The sequence below is a fragment of the Maniola hyperantus genome, chromosome 26 (assembly GCF_902806685.2).
Source record: "Maniola hyperantus chromosome 26, iAphHyp1.2, whole genome shotgun sequence".
NCBI classification, from domain to species: domain Eukaryota; kingdom Metazoa; phylum Arthropoda; class Insecta; order Lepidoptera; family Nymphalidae; genus Maniola; species Maniola hyperantus.
Genome location: NC_048561.1, coordinates 4,535,962 through 4,553,738, shown reverse-complemented (window position 1 = coordinate 4,553,738; position 17,777 = coordinate 4,535,962). Strand labels below are relative to the sequence as shown.

The 17,777-nt window shown below is 46.1% G+C and overlaps 9 protein-coding genes across 9 annotated transcripts; all 9 read left to right on the top strand.

The window, feature by feature from the left end:
- Positions 1–5,081: 5,081 nt before the first annotated feature.
- Positions 5,082–5,538, top strand: LOC117994242 (histone H2A). The gene has a single exon (XM_034982133.2). The coding sequence runs from the start codon at positions 5,153–5,155 to the stop codon at positions 5,525–5,527; it is 375 nt and encodes a 124-aa protein (XP_034838024.1). The 5' UTR covers positions 5,082–5,152; the 3' UTR covers positions 5,528–5,538.
- Positions 5,539–6,210: 672 nt separating this feature from the next.
- LOC117994248 (histone H2B) lies at positions 6,211–6,742 on the top strand. Its single transcript, XM_034982140.2, has one exon. The coding sequence runs from the start codon at positions 6,285–6,287 to the stop codon at positions 6,657–6,659; it is 375 nt and encodes a 124-aa protein (XP_034838031.1). The 5' UTR covers positions 6,211–6,284; the 3' UTR covers positions 6,660–6,742.
- Positions 6,743–7,422: 680 nt separating this feature from the next.
- Positions 7,423–8,282, top strand: LOC138404154 (histone H3). Its single transcript, XM_069507406.1, has one exon. The coding sequence runs from the start codon at positions 7,476–7,478 to the stop codon at positions 7,884–7,886; it is 411 nt and encodes a 136-aa protein (XP_069363507.1). The 5' UTR covers positions 7,423–7,475; the 3' UTR covers positions 7,887–8,282.
- A 410-nt stretch (positions 8,283–8,692) lies between these two features.
- Positions 8,693–9,231, top strand: LOC138404220 (histone H4). The gene has a single exon (XM_069507621.1). The coding sequence runs from the start codon at positions 8,762–8,764 to the stop codon at positions 9,071–9,073; it is 312 nt and encodes a 103-aa protein (XP_069363722.1). The 5' UTR covers positions 8,693–8,761; the 3' UTR covers positions 9,074–9,231.
- A 1,112-nt stretch (positions 9,232–10,343) lies between these two features.
- On the top strand, positions 10,344–11,398 carry LOC117994237 (histone H1-like). The gene has a single exon (XM_034982127.2). It carries the CDS (start codon positions 10,409–10,411, stop codon positions 11,147–11,149), a length of 741 nt encoding a protein of 246 aa, XP_034838018.1. The 5' UTR covers positions 10,344–10,408; the 3' UTR covers positions 11,150–11,398.
- A 1,487-nt stretch (positions 11,399–12,885) lies between these two features.
- LOC117994241 (histone H2A) lies at positions 12,886–13,342 on the top strand. Its single transcript, XM_034982132.2, has one exon. The coding sequence runs from the start codon at positions 12,957–12,959 to the stop codon at positions 13,329–13,331; it is 375 nt and encodes a 124-aa protein (XP_034838023.1). The 5' UTR covers positions 12,886–12,956; the 3' UTR covers positions 13,332–13,342.
- Positions 13,343–14,015: 673 nt separating this feature from the next.
- Positions 14,016–14,547, top strand: LOC117994249 (histone H2B). The gene has a single exon (XM_034982141.2). The coding sequence runs from the start codon at positions 14,090–14,092 to the stop codon at positions 14,462–14,464; it is 375 nt and encodes a 124-aa protein (XP_034838032.1). The 5' UTR covers positions 14,016–14,089; the 3' UTR covers positions 14,465–14,547.
- Positions 14,548–15,228: 681 nt separating this feature from the next.
- On the top strand, positions 15,229–15,781 carry LOC138404156 (histone H3). The gene has a single exon (XM_069507408.1). It carries the CDS (start codon positions 15,282–15,284, stop codon positions 15,690–15,692), a length of 411 nt encoding a protein of 136 aa, XP_069363509.1. The 5' UTR covers positions 15,229–15,281; the 3' UTR covers positions 15,693–15,781.
- A 716-nt stretch (positions 15,782–16,497) lies between these two features.
- On the top strand, positions 16,498–17,036 carry LOC138404221 (histone H4). The gene has a single exon (XM_069507622.1). The coding sequence runs from the start codon at positions 16,567–16,569 to the stop codon at positions 16,876–16,878; it is 312 nt and encodes a 103-aa protein (XP_069363723.1). The 5' UTR covers positions 16,498–16,566; the 3' UTR covers positions 16,879–17,036.
- The last annotated feature ends 741 nt before the right edge of the window (positions 17,037–17,777 follow it).

Genomic DNA, 17,777 nt, shown 5'->3' with positions numbered 1-17,777 from the left:
TAAAAAAAAAAACGCTCGCTTCGCTCGCGTTTGTGAATGCCTACAAAAAAAAAAAACGCTCGCTTCGCTCGCGTTTGTGAATGCCTAACAAAAAAAAAACGCTCGCTTCGCTCGCGTTTGTAAAAATGCCTAAAAAAAAAAAACGCTCGCTTCGCTCGCGTTTGTGAATGCCTACAAAAAAAAAACGCTCGCTTCGCTCGCGTTTGTGAATGCCTAACAAAAAAAAAACGCTCGCTTCGCTCGCGTTTGAGAATGCCTAAAAAAAAAAAATGCCTAACAAAAAAAATGCCTAACAAAAAAAAAAAACGCTCGCTTCGCTCGCGTTTGTGAATGCCTAACAAAAAGAAATTAAAGCTCGCTTCGCCTACTCTACGCTAAAAAGGCACGTTTTACAACTGTATATAATATACAAGTACCAGTTATTTTATATTATACTATTTCTATGGTCATGGTAGTTAACTTAGGTAGGTACCTGTTAACACCTTTAAAAGCTCAATATGTTACTACCTACCCTAGGTATATTCTATACATAATAATAATTACATAGGTACCAATCATACCATTAAATAAGCTATATAAGATATATAGGTACCTACCTACCTATCTATCTTATATAGCTTATTTAATTATTTAGTTTACTACAATAATTACCTACGGTCTATATTAATTACTTACTAATTTATTTTATTAGTAAGTACTTCATAAATAATTAGGTAATTATAAAAGCTGAAAGTTTCTCTGCCCATTGTCCCCAACACCGACACCGACACCGACCGGGAGGAACGTTTGTTTGCTTGGATCATGGTCATAAGTACCATAGCACTACCACTACCTACCACTAACACTAACACTGATTGACGATTATTCTTCTTCTTTCATCTCATTCACAGTTCACACACACACGGTCTATTAGACTAAAATATTGTATACATAGGTACCTACAATACACACTATATATACTCTATCTACTAGGCCTATGTACTACTACGCTCAGCTCGTTCACGTCGCACGTCGCACATCACGGCCAGCCGACGAACCCGATCCCGACTCCCGCTCCGTCCGTCCGTCTTATCGTATTTTCTTTTGACATTGAAAAAAAAAACAAAAAAAATAAAATAATAACATTTTCGTAGAATTTTTCAATGCGACGTTGTCGCTTCGCTGTCCCTTCTCTACATGCAACGTCGCATTTTCAAAAAAACAAACAAACTTGATGCAAACGTGCCCGTGGTGGCTCGTCGCTATCCCCACCTTACTAAGGAGCGCGGTTTTACTATATAAATGCGGCTCGACGCGATGGTTTTTCAGGATGGGGCAGTGCCACCGTTGTCAATTATACGGCCACTCCGCCAAAAATTGCTTCGCCCACCCTAGGTGCGTTAAGTGCCTAGGGGATCATGGGACTTCCGACTGCCCCAGGACGCAGAAGACTGAGGAACCCCCCAGCTGCGTGCTCTGCAGGACACAGGGACACACCGCGAATTATCGCGGTTGCCCGAAAGCCCCTAAAGAGCAGAAGCGAAGGGGTAAATTAGCCGACCGCAAACCTGCAGCAACTCCAAAGCCCGCTCAGAAATTTATCCCAGCGCCAGCTCCGGCATCCAACGCGTGGGAAAAACCTCTCCCCAGGGCTAACCCCCCGGCGCCCATTCCTCCCCAAGCACCCTCAGCCAAGCCAGCCAAAACGGCCCCGGTCATGGCCACTACGCCTAAATTAATACAATTCAATCCAGGCCAAGCACCCTATTCCTCCGCAGCGGCTAACGCAGCGGACAATCTCAAACTGATTGAGAATGTCCTTGCCTCCATCGACATAGAGGAGATGGAGATCTTCGCAAGGACCTTTAGAAAGGATCCTAAAGCAGCGATCACCCAACACTTGGGTTTACTCATTTCTATTAATAATTTAAAAGCGACCTATAATGGCTAATACGACCCTAGGTAGATTAAAACCCCATTCCCTATCTATCGCTTTTTACAACGCGAACGGCCTTAGTGATCAAATTGATGAGGTCCGCGAGTTTGTGTGCGCTCATCAAATTGACATTCTTCTAGTACAAGAGACATTCTTGAAACCTAGTAAGAAAAATCCTAAAATCGCAAACTTCAACATAATTAGAAATGACAGATCCACTGCTATGGGTGGCACTGCCATATACTACAGAAGGGCTTTACACTGCACTCCTCTCGATCCTCCGAATATGACCAATACCGAAGCTTCGATATGTCAGGTGAGTGTGACTGGCCATCCGTCTATCACACTAGCATCCGTCTATCTCTCTCCCATGAAAGATCTGCTAGAAAGTGACATCCGTGCACTCCTCTCATTAGGAGACTCCGTCATCTTGGCCGGAGATTTTAACGCCAAGGATTCAAGTTGGAATTGCCGCTCCCCGAACTCACGAGGCCTTCAGCTTCAAAGACTGGCCCGCCGCCCTGATCTTAACTTCATAGTTATAGCCCCGGACACACCGACTCGCTATCCAAGTAACGACAGACGAACCGACAGACCGGACATACTAGACATAGCACTTCTGAAGAACATTGCCCTTCAGGTAAGTCCTTTGGAGGTGCTGTCTGAGCTCTGCTCAGATCACCGGCCCATACTGATGAGGCTGGGACCATCGCCCAATGCGGCCCCCCCGATCAAAACAATCATAGATTTTAAAAAACTAGCAGACCAGCTCAAGTCTATTGACTCAGAGCATATATCCCAAATTCCTGAAATTATAGGTAGCCTCGATGAAGCGCATGCAGCCTCGCTGCACCTTACCAATCATATCCGCGATGCTCTCAGCGCCTGCTCCCGTCAGATGCCGGACGGTTTCACCCGTCGACAGTTGCCGGACGACGCCAGACAGCTGATCACTATCAAGAATGCCAAACGTAGGGCCCACGACGCATGGCCGAATGCCGACAACCGGAGGGAACTCTGGAGAGCCCAGAGGGAGGTTAAGGCTCGCCTTGCCGAACTCCGCGAAGAGCAATGGGACAGGAGGTTGAGTGAGCTCACGCCATCGCATGTAGCCTACTACAGCCTGGCGAGGGCTCTCAAAGCCGACCCTGTCTCGGCGACTCCTCCGCTTTTACGTCCCAACAATCCACCCGCCTTTGATGACGCCGATAAGGCTGAATGTTTGGCTGACAGTTTAGAATCCCAATGCACCCCGAGCACCATCTCGCTAGATAATTCCCATATAAAGCTGGTTGAAGTAGAACTAGCAGACCTTTTCTCCGCCGCACCAGACGGTGATCCTATCAGTCCAACTACCAGCGGCGAAGTTCGCCAAATAATAAAAGAGCTACACGCTAAAAAAGCCCCCGGCCCCGACACTATCAATAATAAGACTCTCAAACTACTCCCCGATGTTCTAATCAACCTCCTAGTGGTTATATTCAACACTCTTATGGCAGGATGCTCCTTCCCCGACCGGTGGAAAGAAGCTACTGTCATAGGAATCCCCAAGCCAGGTAAACCTAAGAACCTCCCCACTAGCTACCGCCCCATTAGTCTGCTCAACACTCTTGGCAAGGTGTATGAGAAAATTATCCTTATCCGGCTCAGGTCCTTTGTAGAGGAGAACAATCTCCTTAACGACGAGCAATTCGCCTTCCGAACTGGACACTCATGTGTCCACCAAGTGCACCGCCTCACGGAGCACATCCTTCTCGGGTTCAACCGATTTAAAACTAAAGGTATTTCAACGGGAGCCTTATTCTTCGACGTAGCCAAAGCTTTTGACAAGGTATGGCACGCCGGCTTGATTTACAAGCTATTCCAACTGAACGTGCCCAAAAGACTTGTATGGTTAATACGAGACTTTCTCACGAATCGAACTTTCCGTTATCGACTGGATGGGACTCTATCCTCTCCAAGACCCCTCCGAGCTGGAGTCCCCCAGGGCTCCCTGCTCTCACCCCTTTTGTATGCGTTATACACCAGGGACATCCCCAGATCTCCGTACGTTCACATAGCCCAGTTCGCGGACGACACCGCACTATACTGCTCCCACTTAAATTACAACATAGTAATAACTCGACTCCAAAAGGCGGTCAATGAACTGGGTCACTGGTTCCGTCGATGGAGAATCGAGGTAAACCCGGACAAGAGCGCAGCAGTGCTCTTTAATAAGTCTAAAACTAGACTTTACTCACTTCGTCAAAAAGAAATCTCACTCTACGACCGTCCAATTCCCTGGCATTCGAAAGCCAAATACTTGGGTGTAACATTCGATAGTAAGATGACTTTTGCAGCACACATCCGTAGAGTCCGAAATAGTGCAACGATTGTGCTCAATCGCCTCTACCCTATGATTTGTGCCAAAAGTAAAATGTCTATTCGACATAAAGTCACGCTATATAAGACGTGCATCCGGCCAATAATGTCTTATGCTTGTATCGCATTTGCTCACCGGCCGCCCTCCTTTCTCAAACCCCTCCAAATCCTACAAAACAAGTTCATGCGTATGGCCACGGGCTCTCCGTGGTTTGTGCGCAATGTGGATCTCCACAGAGACCTCCAACTCCCGACCATAGCGTACTACTTCAAACAGCTCTCAAAAAATTATTTTGAGAAAGCTATTAGGCACCCCAACCCATTAGTAGTCGGGGCCGCGACGTACACACCCGACAGAAATGATCCTCCCGATAAAAGACGCCCTAAGCATGTCCTTAACGATCCCGACGACCAGATAATGACCGACAATGCCCCCTTTTTCGAAGGGTTACACAAAACAAAGTTACAGCGTCTTCGCCGGCGAAGACGAGGTCCCCGATTCCTGACGTCACCCGGTCGTGGCCATGTGTCACGCCCCCGGGGACCCACTGACCAAAACATCAGATTAACAGCTCCTCCCATCCCAACGTTACCCTAAGCCGTGGTCCGAGCCTCGCAGGAGGCGCCCTTAGGATGGCGTTGCCCCCCGATCACTCTGAATTGTTCTTCGAGCTCTAGGGCTCACCCCCAGGCGGAGCTTCGCGCTCGCCAACCCCCCCGGTGACGCTGTAGCGGCCAGTAGGGCCTACGCAGCATAGTCAATCCGAAACAACAAACACGATGGTTTTTTAAAGAGTTCACCGCTCCGCTCGCACGCGTGTACACAACGTACACGTACATTTGTGATTTAGATTGTTTTTAAACTTCTCAACAACAATGTCCGGGCGTGGCAAAGGCGGCAAAGTTAAGGGAAAGGTCAAGTCTCGCTCGAACCGTGCCGGTCTACAGTTTCCCGTCGGACGTATTCACCGGCTGCTGAGGAAGGGCAACTACGCTGAACGCGTCGGTGCCGGCGCGCCCGTTTACCTCGCGGCCGTGATGGAGTACCTGGCCGCTGAAGTTCTCGAGTTGGCCGGCAACGCGGCGCGCGACAACAAGAAGACCAGGATCATACCCAGGCATCTCCAGCTGGCCATCCGCAACGACGAGGAACTGAACAAGCTCCTCTCTGGCGTGACTATCGCACAGGGTGGCGTGTTGCCGAACATCCAAGCTGTCCTGTTGCCCAAGAAGACCGAGAAGAAGGCTTAAACACCTACACCTTGGTGCCCATCTATCTACATTGATTACTCAATATTATTTCTATCAAGAAATGAACAAAAGGCCCTTTTCAGGGCCACAAAACTGTTCCAATATTAATAATGATATCAACGATACAACACAATATCTTTATAACGTAGGTATATCTACCTAATAAGATATTATACAACAACAACATAGTAGACGGTAACTAACTAACTACCTACCTATAGGTCCGCGACAGGTTGAGATGGCAATCGGGGTATGATGCGGGGGGGGGGGGGAGGGGTTCCCTTCCCGACTGCCATCGCGACCTGTCGCGTACCACACCTACCTAATTTTTAAAGTAAATTTAGAAAGTCGAAAAGGGTGAAACCCAGATGCGTTACATACGTACGTACATACATACATACATACATACATACATACATTTTTTTTTTTTTATTTTTTTTAAATAATTTGGGGTATAATTATTATTATTTTATCACCAGCGAGCGGAGAGGGGGCAGGGGTCCTCGAAATTACGCCCCCCCCCCCCCCCCCCCCCCTCCATCCCCCTCACGCGGAACAATTAAAATCGTTCGACGATTGGTCGAATCGGACCAAGCCGCTCGCCGCAGTCGCTACTCTGCCGCGCTGAGAAACTAACAAAACTCGATAGACCCGCCGGTAGCCGATCACACTTCTGTAGCGTCTCATCGGTACAGCGGTCGCGTTACCTATTCAGTGTCTGTTTGTAATAGTGCTCGCAGAACGTACTTAGTACAATATGCCACCCAAGACTAGCGGTAAGGCAGCCAAGAAATCCGGCAAGGCCCAGAAGAATATCTCCAAGTCTGACAAGAAAAAGAAGAAGCACAAGAGGAAGGAGAGCTACGCTATTTACATCTACAAGGTGCTCAAGCAGGTCCACCCCGACACCGGTATCTCCAGTAAGGCTATGTCGATCATGAACTCGTTCGTGAACGACATATTTGAGCGCATCGCCGCCGAGGCCTCCCGTCTCGCCCACTACAACAAGAGATCGACGATCACCTCCAGGGAGGTGCAGACCTCTGTGAGACTACTGCTGCCGGGAGAGCTGGCCAAGCACGCGGTCAGTGAAGGCACAAAGGCCGTCACCAAGTACACCAGCTCGAAGTAAGCTAGCCCTTCGCGTCTTCTCTTCCTCGTTAGAAGTGAACGAGATATATGTAAACAAAAGGCCCTTTTCAGGGCCACAAAATGATTCCTACTTCAAACCTGCATAGGTACTTACCTACCTACTTTTATTGACTACTAAAATGTTAATTAATAATAATGTTAGAAACACAGTCCTGTCTACCCTATCTATAATAGGTACCTATTCTCGGCGCTTCCTTCGCTAATCACCTAGCTGGAATTACGCTTTAACAATTAAATAGGTACCTCCTACCTACTACTTGAATACATTACAACTTAAAAATTAATCAGGTAGGTACCTACCGGAAATACAATTATACCTATATGCCTACTCTTATTTGCCGCGTTGGCTTCGGCTGATCATCCGAGAATGCGTGCGGTTTCGGTTTTTTTTTTTTTTTTTTTTTTCCTTCGATCCGTTGATGTTGTTTGTTTGTAATAATAATAGTAATAATAATAATAATAATGGCAACTATGACAAAATATCTAATACCTACATATTTACCCACCTACCTACCTACCTACCCATTATTATTATTATTATTATTTTTTAAGTACCTAATACCGGACAACACAACAATAAATTTATATAATAAGCGAATCTCTTTCAATCATGTGTCTGTGTCGCGCGCGCACTGCCTGCCCGCTTCCCCTCTCGCCCCTTTCCTCCCCGCGTCATTCGTATATAAGATTCAGAGCCCGGCGGGGAAATTTTTATAAATTAACAGTGTCAGTTGCGACTGGACGCGCGCACGATAAAAGTTATTTTTTTTTTTTCACTCTCTTTTAGTAGAATAATATGGCTCGTACGAAGCAGACCGCTCGTAAGTCCACCGGTGGTAAGGCGCCTCGCAAGCAGCTGGCCACCAAGGCTGCACGCAAGAGCGCTCCCGCCACCGGCGGCGTGAAGAAGCCTCATCGCTACAGACCTGGAACTGTGGCGCTTCGTGAGATCCGTCGCTACCAGAAGAGCACCGAACTCCTGATCCGCAAGCTTCCGTTCCAGCGGCTGGTGCGCGAGATAGCTCAGGACTTCAAGACCGACCTCCGCTTCCAGAGCTCCGCCGTGATGGCCCTGCAGGAGGCCAGCGAGGCGTATCTGGTCGGACTATTCGAAGACACCAACCTCTGCGCCATCCACGCTAAGCGAGTTACCATCATGCCAAAGGACATTCAGCTGGCGCGCAGGATCAGGGGCGAACGCGCCTAAATGTGCGAGCGTCGTCGGGTGCTCACTTACCTAATCATATGTAGTAGGTACCCTACCTGATTCGTAGCAATGCAAAAGGCCCTTTTCAGGGCCACAAAACTTTCATATTAGATAACTACCACCTAGGGCTACTTTACTTCTCTCTCGTATTCTATTCTACCTACCCTGCACGTACATGAGGTGCTCGGTGTTAACACAGTTGCTCTACCTGCTCGTGTTGGCGGTTTTGTTGATCACCTATTAAAATACCCTATGCAGTAGTTAGGTATCGACCTACCTACCTACATCATAAGACGTTAATTAATTACGTACCTACTAGGTACCTATTTTATTATAGATACTTACACCTACACGCCGACTGTAATGAATTAAAAAAAAAAAAAAAAAAAAAAAAAATATTATGACGTCTTTGACCTGCACATATTGAATAATATATATATATATATTATATATGTCCGTTTGTAACGCAACTTAACTCACGGCTCGGCAACCGATTTTGATAAATTGATAGGTATGTCACATGAAATCCTAATTATTTAACTTGTTTTTTTTTTTTTTTTTTTTTTTATTTTTTCCAAAATAATCCCTTCGTTAATAGATAGCTAATTTTGTCAATATTATTAAATCATACACCAACAAACACACCCTCCTCCCCACCCCTCCCCTCCCCCCCCCCCCCGCGTCTCTCGACGTCGCGTCCCAGTCCCACCAAGCAAGTTGTTGTGTGTGTCTCTTTCTTTCTCGCGCGTACCTATAAATACTATAAATACGGACGACCAGGCCGGATATCTGTTATATGTTCACAGAGTGATCTGCGAGCAGCGCGCGCTGAGTACAGTTTTTGGGAATTTCGAAGAGATACAAAATATCAGAGGATGACCGGACGCGGTAAAGGCGGCAAGGGATTGGGGAAAGGTGGTGCCAAGCGTCACAGGAAAGTGCTGCGTGACAACATCCAAGGTATCACGAAGCCGGCCATCCGTCGTCTGGCACGCAGAGGTGGTGTGAAACGTATATCCGGTCTGATATACGAGGAGACCCGCGGCGTGTTGAAAGTGTTCCTGGAGAACGTGATCCGCGACGCCGTCACATACACTGAGCACGCCAAGAGGAAGACCGTCACCGCCATGGACGTCGTTTACGCTCTGAAACGTCAGGGTCGCACCCTGTACGGCTTCGGAGGTTAATGACTCCTCTCTCTTAATTCGTATTCCAATTAATACGATAAAAAAGGCCCTTTTCAGGGCCGCATATATTTCTATTGTTTTATTACCAATCTATTTATGCATCGACTCATTTAAATATTTTTACACACTTACACTTACGCACACCTAATGCAGTGTCGAATCAGATAGGTTATCCATTGCAAGTGATATGAAAATAATAATGAATTGCTGGTGTACCAGGTAGGTACCTACCTGTACTTTATTTTTTTACAACGAATTTGAACGAACTATCATAGGTACCGACAGTGATACATAATAATTGAAAATTAAAATACTACTTAAGTTTAAAACACGATGTGTTATCGTTTTTGATACCTACGTCCTATGAAATACAATAGAGGTGATAATTTCTACCTACAGTGAGTGACCAGCTCTACTACTCTTGGCGCACATTTTAATATTGTGTCCCCATACCTAATCCAACGATTTTCTAATTCTAAATTACACGTAGAACCTACTTAAACTTATAAAGTATCAAGTAATTAATATTGTATAATGGAATTATAATAAAAAATATAAATAGTGCCCGGTGTAGAGAATGTATATTATGTGGCTGGCTGGCGGCCGGCCGCGCCTCCTCAGCGCCGCAAGTGAGCACTCGTGTTGGCGTCAATTTATCCATTATCCGTCTTTTCACGATTATTTGTACATGAATGAGAACATAAAATGAATACAATTATATTTTTCTATCATATCGGTATACCTCTATCGAAATAATCAGACAGTCAGCGGGAGACAACAATTATTCGTACACGCCGAGAGATCGAGTAGTGTTTTACGAGGCTCCACTTCGATCTGGCTAAATTACATCTACGTCAGACTCAGTATTGATATGAGTGGTCGTATGAATAGAGTAGAATCTCAGCTTTTAATTTGGTAAGATATACAATGATGTAAGCATTGTTTTATAGAGAAAAATCGCTTTTAAACGGGACCCGAGGTACGCGACTAGCGGTGTACCGAAATTAAACATCGATCACTCCGTTCACAAAGAGGCGACGTGCGATTAAATTATACCACGACACGGACAGGCTCATGATAAAACGACACGATCGTAACAAATGATGGAAAACTTAAATGGGAATATATAATTTTGTTTTAATCTGATGCATGCTAGTGAAAAGTTGTAAGTATTCGTACGGGAAAATGTCTAGCGACATCGCGGTTCTCCTTACGGTATAGCCACGAGCCTTACTACCGACAGCGACCTCATGCGGCGTATCTATGTCTGTATAGTGCAGTGCACTATTGTTCTCAGTGTTTTGTGTCGTGGCACGTGCATCATCAAACAATAAAATGTCAGACTCCGCAGTCGCATCCGAAGCACCCGCCCCGGCGACACCCGCGAAGAAGCCCAAGGCCTCCGCGGGCGCCGGCGGCGCCGCCGCCAAGAAGCCGAAGGCGAAGCCCACCCACCCGAAGACGTCCGAGATGGTGAACAGCGCCATCAAGGAGCTCAAGGAGAGGAGCGGCTCCTCGCTGCAGGCCATCAAGAAGTACATCGCCGCCCAGTACAAGGTAGACGCTGAGAAGATGGCGCCTTTCATCAGGAAGTACCTGAAGAGCGCCGTCGAGTCCGGCGCGCTGATCCAGACCAAGGGCAAGGGTGCGTCGGGCTCGTTCAAGCTCGAGTCGAAGTCGTCCGCGTCCAAGAAGCCCGCCGGCGGCGGCAAGGGCGCCGCCGCGTCCGCCGCCTCCGCCAGGGCCAAGAAGGCCGCCTCCACCGCGGCCGCGGCCGGCGCCAGGGGTGGCAAGAAGGCCGCCTCCGCCGCCGCGGCGGCCGCCTCGTCCCCGTCGAGGGCGAAGACCGCCGCCGCGACCGCCAGGGACAAGAAGGCCGCCGCGGCCAAGAGGAAGAAGCCCGCCGCGAAGAAGACGTCCGTCGCCGCCGCGTCCCCGGCCAAGGCCAAGGGCGCCGCCTCCAAGGCGAAGAAGACTGCCAAACCGCCCACGAAGAAACCGAAAGCGCCGAAACCGAAGAAGGCCGCGCCCAAGACTAAACCCGCCGCCAAGAAGGCCGCCGCTGCAAAAAAGTAAGCTCATCAGCTCTACTTGCTCTGCCGCCTTCGGCCATCGTCGAACTGCTCGCTATTCGCCGTCCGTGTTGAAGCCAGCCAGCCAGCCAGCCAGCCAGCCAGCGCAAGCGGCTCCGTGCTGCGGCGGACGACGGACGTTCCGGCGATGAAGCGCGCGTTCAAGAGTTCTGCGTGCGGCTTTACAACCGCAACAATAAAAAGCCCTTTTCAGGGCTAACACACATTTCCTATACCTACCAAATATACTAGCCATTAGTTCGTTTTATTACACCTACAACATTCTTTTGAGGTTGAAAAACGAATATTTCATACATCAAAAAAAAATTAAGCCCGACTATTTTAAAATTACTATTTTAAAATTTAGTCATATTTATTTTTTAAATGCCTAAAAAAAACGCTCGCTTTTGTGAAAATGCCTAAAAAAAAAAAACGCTCGCTTCGCTCGCGTTTGTGAATGCCTACAAAAAAAAAAACGCTCGCTTCGCTCGCGTTTGTGAATGCCTAACAAAAAAAAAACGCTCGCTTCGCTCGCGTTTGTAAAAATGCCTAAAAAAAAAAAACGCTCGCTTCGCTCGCGTTTGTGAATGCCTACAAAAAAAAAACGCTCGCTTCGCTCGCGTTTGTGAATGCCTAACAAAAAAAAAAACGCTCGCTTCGCTCGCGTTTGAGAATGCCTAAAAAAAAAAAATGCCTAACAAAAAAAATGCCTAACAAAAAAAAAAACGCTCGCTTCGCTCGCGTTTGTGAATGCCTAACAAAAAGAAATTAAAGCTCGCTTCGCCTACTCTACGCTAAAAAGGCACGTTTTACAACTGTATATAATATACAAGTACCAGTTATTTTATATTATACTATTTCTATGGTCATGGTAGTTAACTTAGGTAGGTACCTGTTAACACCTTTAAAAGCTCAATATGTTACTACCTACCCTAGGTATATTCTATACATAATAATAATTACATAGGTACCAATCATACCATTAAATAAGCTATATAAGATATATAGGTACCTACCTACCTATCTATCTTATATAGCTTATTTAATTATTTAGTTTACTACAATAATTACCTACGGTCTATATTAATTACTTACTAATTTATTTTATTAGTAAGTACTTCATAAATAATTAGGTAATTATAAAAGCTGAAAGTTTCTCTGCCCATTGTCCCCAACACCGACACCGACACCGACCGGGAGGAACGTTTGTTTGCTTGGATCATGGTCATAAGTACCATAGCACTACCACTACCTACCACTAACACTAACACTGATTGACGATTATTCTTCTTCTTTCATCTCATTCACAGTTCACACACACACGGTCTATTAGACTAAAATATTGTATACATAGGTACCTACAATACACACTATATATACTCTATCTACTAGGCCTATGTACTACTACGCTCAGCTCGTTCACGTCGCACGTCGCACATCACGGCCAGCCGACGAACCCGATCCCGACTCCCGCTCCGTCCGTCCGTCTTATCGTATTTTCTTTTGACATTGAAAAAAAAACAAAAAAAATAAAATAATAACATTTTCGTAGAATTTTTCAATGCGACGTTGTCGCTTCGCTGTCCCTTCTCTACATGCAACGTCGCATTTTCAAAAAAACAAACAAACTTGATGCAAACGTGCCCGTGGTGGCTCGTCGCTATCCCCACCTTACTAAGGAGCGCGGTTTTACTATATAAATGCGGCTCGACGCGATGGTTTTTTAAAGAGTTCACCGCTCCGCTCGCACGCGTGTACACAACGTACACGTACATTTGTGATTTAGATTGTTTTTAAACTTCTCAACAACAATGTCCGGGCGTGGCAAAGGCGGCAAAGTTAAGGGAAAGGTCAAGTCTCGCTCGAACCGTGCCGGTCTACAGTTTCCCGTCGGACGTATTCACCGGCTGCTGAGGAAGGGCAACTACGCTGAACGCGTCGGTGCCGGCGCGCCCGTTTACCTCGCGGCCGTGATGGAGTACCTGGCCGCTGAAGTTCTCGAGTTGGCCGGCAACGCGGCGCGCGACAACAAGAAGACCAGGATCATACCCAGGCATCTCCAGCTGGCCATCCGCAACGACGAGGAACTGAACAAGCTCCTCTCTGGCGTGACTATCGCACAGGGTGGCGTGTTGCCGAACATCCAAGCTGTCCTGTTGCCCAAGAAGACCGAGAAGAAGGCTTAAACACCTACACCTTGGTGCCCATCTATCTACATTGATTACTCAATATTATTTCTATCAAGAAATGAACAAAAGGCCCTTTTCAGGGCCACAAAACTGTTCCAATATTAATAATGATATCAACGATACAACACAATATCTTTATAACGTAGGTATATCTACCTAATAAGATATTATACAACAACAACATAGTAGACGGTAACTAACTAACTACCTACCTATAGGTCCGCGACAGGTTGAGATGGCAATCGGGGTATGATGCGGGGGGGGGGGGGAGGGGTTCCCTTCCCGACTGCCATCGCGACCTGTCGCGTACCACACCTACCTAATTTTTAAAGTAAATTTAGAAAGTCGAAAAGGGTGAAACCCAGATGCGTTACATACGTACGTACATACATACATACATACATACATACATACATTTTTTTTTTTTTATTTTTTTTAAATAATTTGGGGTATAATTATTATTATTTTATCACCAGCGAGCGGAGAGGGGGCAGGGGTCCTCGAAATTACGCCGCACTCCCCCCCCCCCCCCCCTCCATCCCCCTCACGCGGAACAATTAAAATCGTTCGACGATTGGTCGAATCGGACCAAGCCGCTCGCCGCAGTCGCTACTCTGCCGCGCTGAGAAACTAACAAAACTCGATAGACCCGCCGGTAGCCGATCACACTTCTGTAGCGTCTCATCGGTACAGCGGTCGCGTTACCTATTCAGTGTCTGTTTGTAATAGTGCTCGCAGAACGTACTTAGTACAATATGCCACCCAAGACTAGCGGTAAGGCAGCCAAGAAATCCGGCAAGGCCCAGAAGAATATCTCCAAGTCTGACAAGAAAAAGAAGAAGCACAAGAGGAAGGAGAGCTACGCTATTTACATCTACAAGGTGCTCAAGCAGGTCCACCCCGACACCGGTATCTCCAGTAAGGCTATGTCGATCATGAACTCGTTCGTGAACGACATATTTGAGCGCATCGCCGCCGAGGCCTCCCGTCTCGCCCACTACAACAAGAGATCGACGATCACCTCCAGGGAGGTGCAGACCTCTGTGAGACTACTGCTGCCGGGAGAGCTGGCCAAGCACGCGGTCAGTGAAGGCACAAAGGCCGTCACCAAGTACACCAGCTCGAAGTAAGCTAGCCCTTCGCGTCTTCTCTTCCTCGTTAGAAGTGAACGAGATATATGTAAACAAAAGGCCCTTTTCAGGGCCACAAAATGATTCCTACTTCAAACCTGCATAGGTACTTACCTACCTACTTTTATTGACTACTAAAATGTTAATTAATAATAATGTTAGAAACACAGTCCTGTCTACCCTATCTATAATAGGTACCTATTCTCGGCGCTTCCTTCGCTAATCACCTAGCTGGAATTACGCTTTAACAATTAAATAGGTACCTCCTACCTACTACTTGAATACATTACAACTTAAAAATTAATCAGGTAGGTACCTACCGGAAATACAATTATACCTATATGCCTACTCTTATTTGCCGCGTTGGCTTCGGCTGATCATCCGAGAATGCGTGCGGTTTCGGTTTTTTTTTTTTTTTTTTTTTTTCCTTCGATCCGTTGATGTTGTTTGTTTGTAATAATAATAGTAATAATAATAATAATAATGGCAACTATGACAAAATATCTAATACCTACATATTTACCCACCTACCTACCTACCTACCCATTATTATTATTATTATTATTTTTTAAGTACCTAATACCGGACAACACAACAATAAATTTATATAATAAGCGAATCTCTTTCAATCATGTGTCTGTGTCGCGCGCGCACTGCCTGCCCGCTTCCCCTCTCGCCCCTTTCCTCCCCGCGTCATTCGTATATAAGATTCAGAGCCCGGCGGGGAAATTTTTATAAATTAACAGTGTCAGTTGCGACTGGACGCGCGCACGATAAAAGTTATTTTTTTTTTTTCACTCTCTTTTAGTAGAATAATATGGCTCGTACGAAGCAGACCGCTCGTAAGTCCACCGGTGGTAAGGCGCCTCGCAAGCAGCTGGCCACCAAGGCTGCACGCAAGAGCGCTCCCGCCACCGGCGGCGTGAAGAAGCCTCATCGCTACAGACCTGGAACTGTGGCGCTTCGTGAGATCCGTCGCTACCAGAAGAGCACCGAACTCCTGATCCGCAAGCTTCCGTTCCAGCGGCTGGTGCGCGAGATAGCTCAGGACTTCAAGACCGACCTCCGCTTCCAGAGCTCCGCCGTGATGGCCCTGCAGGAGGCCAGCGAGGCGTATCTGGTCGGACTATTCGAAGACACCAACCTCTGCGCCATCCACGCTAAGCGAGTTACCATCATGCCAAAGGACATTCAGCTGGCGCGCAGGATCAGGGGCGAACGCGCCTAAATGTGCGAGCGTCGTCGGGTGCTCACTTACCTAATCATATGTAGTAGGTACCCTACCTGATTCGTAGCAATGCAAAAGGCCCTTTTCAGGGCCACAAAACTTTCATATTAGATAACTACCACCTAGGGCTACTTTACTTCTCTCTCGTATTCTATTCTACCTACCCTGCACGTACATGAGGTGCTCGGTGTTAACACAGTTGCTCTACCTGCTCGTGTTGGCGGTTTTGTTGATCACCTATTAAAATACCCTATGCAGTAGTTAGGTATCGACCTACCTACCTACATCATAAGACGTTAATTAATTACGTACCTACTAGGTACCTATTTTATTATAGATACTTACACCTACACGCCGACTGTAATGAATTAAAAAAAAAAAAAAAAAAAAAAAAATATTATGACGTCTTTGACCTGCACATATTGAATAATATATATATATATATTATATATGTCCGTTTGTAACGCAACTTAACTCACGGCTCGGCAACCGATTTTGATAAATTGATAGGTATGTCACATGAAATCCTAATTATTTAATTTTTTTTTTTTTTTTTTTTTTTTTTTATTTTTTCCAAAATAATCCCTTCGTTAATAGATAGCTAATTTTGTCAATATTATTAAATCATACACCAACAAACACACCCTCCTCCCCACCCCTCCCCTCCCCTCCCCCCCCGCGTCTCTCGACGTCGCGTCCCAGTCCCACCAAGCAAGTTGTTGTGTGTGTCTCTTTCTTTCTCGCGCGTACCTATAAATACTATAAATACGGACGACCAGGCCGGATATCTGTTATATGTTCACAGAGTGATCTGCGAGCAGCGCGCGCTGAGTACAGTTTTTGGGAATTTCGAAGAGATACAAAATATCAGAGGATGACCGGACGCGGTAAAGGCGGCAAGGGATTGGGGAAAGGTGGTGCCAAGCGTCACAGGAAAGTGCTGCGTGACAACATCCAAGGTATCACGAAGCCGGCCATCCGTCGTCTGGCACGCAGAGGTGGTGTGAAACGTATATCCGGTCTGATATACGAGGAGACCCGCGGCGTGTTGAAAGTGTTCCTGGAGAACGTGATCCGCGACGCCGTCACATACACTGAGCACGCCAAGAGGAAGACCGTCACCGCCATGGACGTCGTTTACGCTCTGAAACGTCAGGGTCGCACCCTGTACGGCTTCGGAGGTTAATGACTCCTCTCTCTTAATTCGTATTCCAATTAATACGATAAAAAAGGCCCTTTTCAGGGCCGCATATATTTCTATTGTTTTATTACCAATCTATTTATGCATCGACTCATTTAAATATTTTTACACACTTACACTTACGCACACCTAATGCAGTGTCGAATCAGATAGGTTATCCATTGCAAGTGATATGAAAATAATAATGAATTGCTGGTGTACCAGGTAGGTACCTACCTGTACTTTATTTTTTTACAACGAATTTGAACGAACTATCATAGGTACCGACAGTGATACATAATAATTGAAAATTAAAATACTACTTAAGTTTAAAACACGATGTGTTATCGTTTTTGATACCTACGTCCTATGAAATACAATAGAGGTGATAATTTCTACCTACAGTGAGTGACCAGCTCTACTACTCTTGGCGCACATTTTAATATTGTGTCCCCATACCTAATCCAACGATTTTCTAATTCTAAATTACACGTAGAACCTACTTAAACTTATAAAGTATCAAGTAATTAATATTGTATAATGGAATTATAATAAAAAATATAAATAGTGCCCGGTGTAGAGAATGTATATTATGTGGCTGGCTGGCGGCCGGCCGCGCCTCCTCAGCGCCGCAAGTGAGCACTCGTGTTGGCGTCAATTTATCCATTATCCGTCTTTTCACGATTATTTGTACATGAATGAGAACATAAAATGAATACAATTATATTTTTCTATCATATCGGTATACCTCTATCGAAATAATCAGACAGTCAGCGGGAGACAACAATTATTCGTACACGCCGAGAGATCGAGTAGTGTTTTACGAGGCTCCACTTCGATCTGGCTAAATTACATCTACGTCAGACTCAGTATTGATATGAGTGGTCGTATGAATAGAGTAGAAT

What these genes read in the sequence shown, in the direction of transcription:
- LOC117994242 (XM_034982133.2), top strand. Translation starts at nt 5,153, where the DNA reads ATGTCCGGGCGTGGCAAAGGCGGCAAAGTTAAGGGAAAGGTCAAGTCT.
- LOC117994248 (XM_034982140.2), top strand. Translation starts at nt 6,285, where the DNA reads ATGCCACCCAAGACTAGCGGTAAGGCAGCCAAGAAATCCGGCAAGGCC.
- LOC138404154 (XM_069507406.1), top strand. Translation starts at nt 7,476, where the DNA reads ATGGCTCGTACGAAGCAGACCGCTCGTAAGTCCACCGGTGGTAAGGCG.
- LOC138404220 (XM_069507621.1), top strand. Translation starts at nt 8,762, where the DNA reads ATGACCGGACGCGGTAAAGGCGGCAAGGGATTGGGGAAAGGTGGTGCC.
- LOC117994237 (XM_034982127.2), top strand. Translation starts at nt 10,409, where the DNA reads ATGTCAGACTCCGCAGTCGCATCCGAAGCACCCGCCCCGGCGACACCC.
- LOC117994241 (XM_034982132.2), top strand. Translation starts at nt 12,957, where the DNA reads ATGTCCGGGCGTGGCAAAGGCGGCAAAGTTAAGGGAAAGGTCAAGTCT.
- LOC117994249 (XM_034982141.2), top strand. Translation starts at nt 14,090, where the DNA reads ATGCCACCCAAGACTAGCGGTAAGGCAGCCAAGAAATCCGGCAAGGCC.
- LOC138404156 (XM_069507408.1), top strand. Translation starts at nt 15,282, where the DNA reads ATGGCTCGTACGAAGCAGACCGCTCGTAAGTCCACCGGTGGTAAGGCG.
- LOC138404221 (XM_069507622.1), top strand. Translation starts at nt 16,567, where the DNA reads ATGACCGGACGCGGTAAAGGCGGCAAGGGATTGGGGAAAGGTGGTGCC.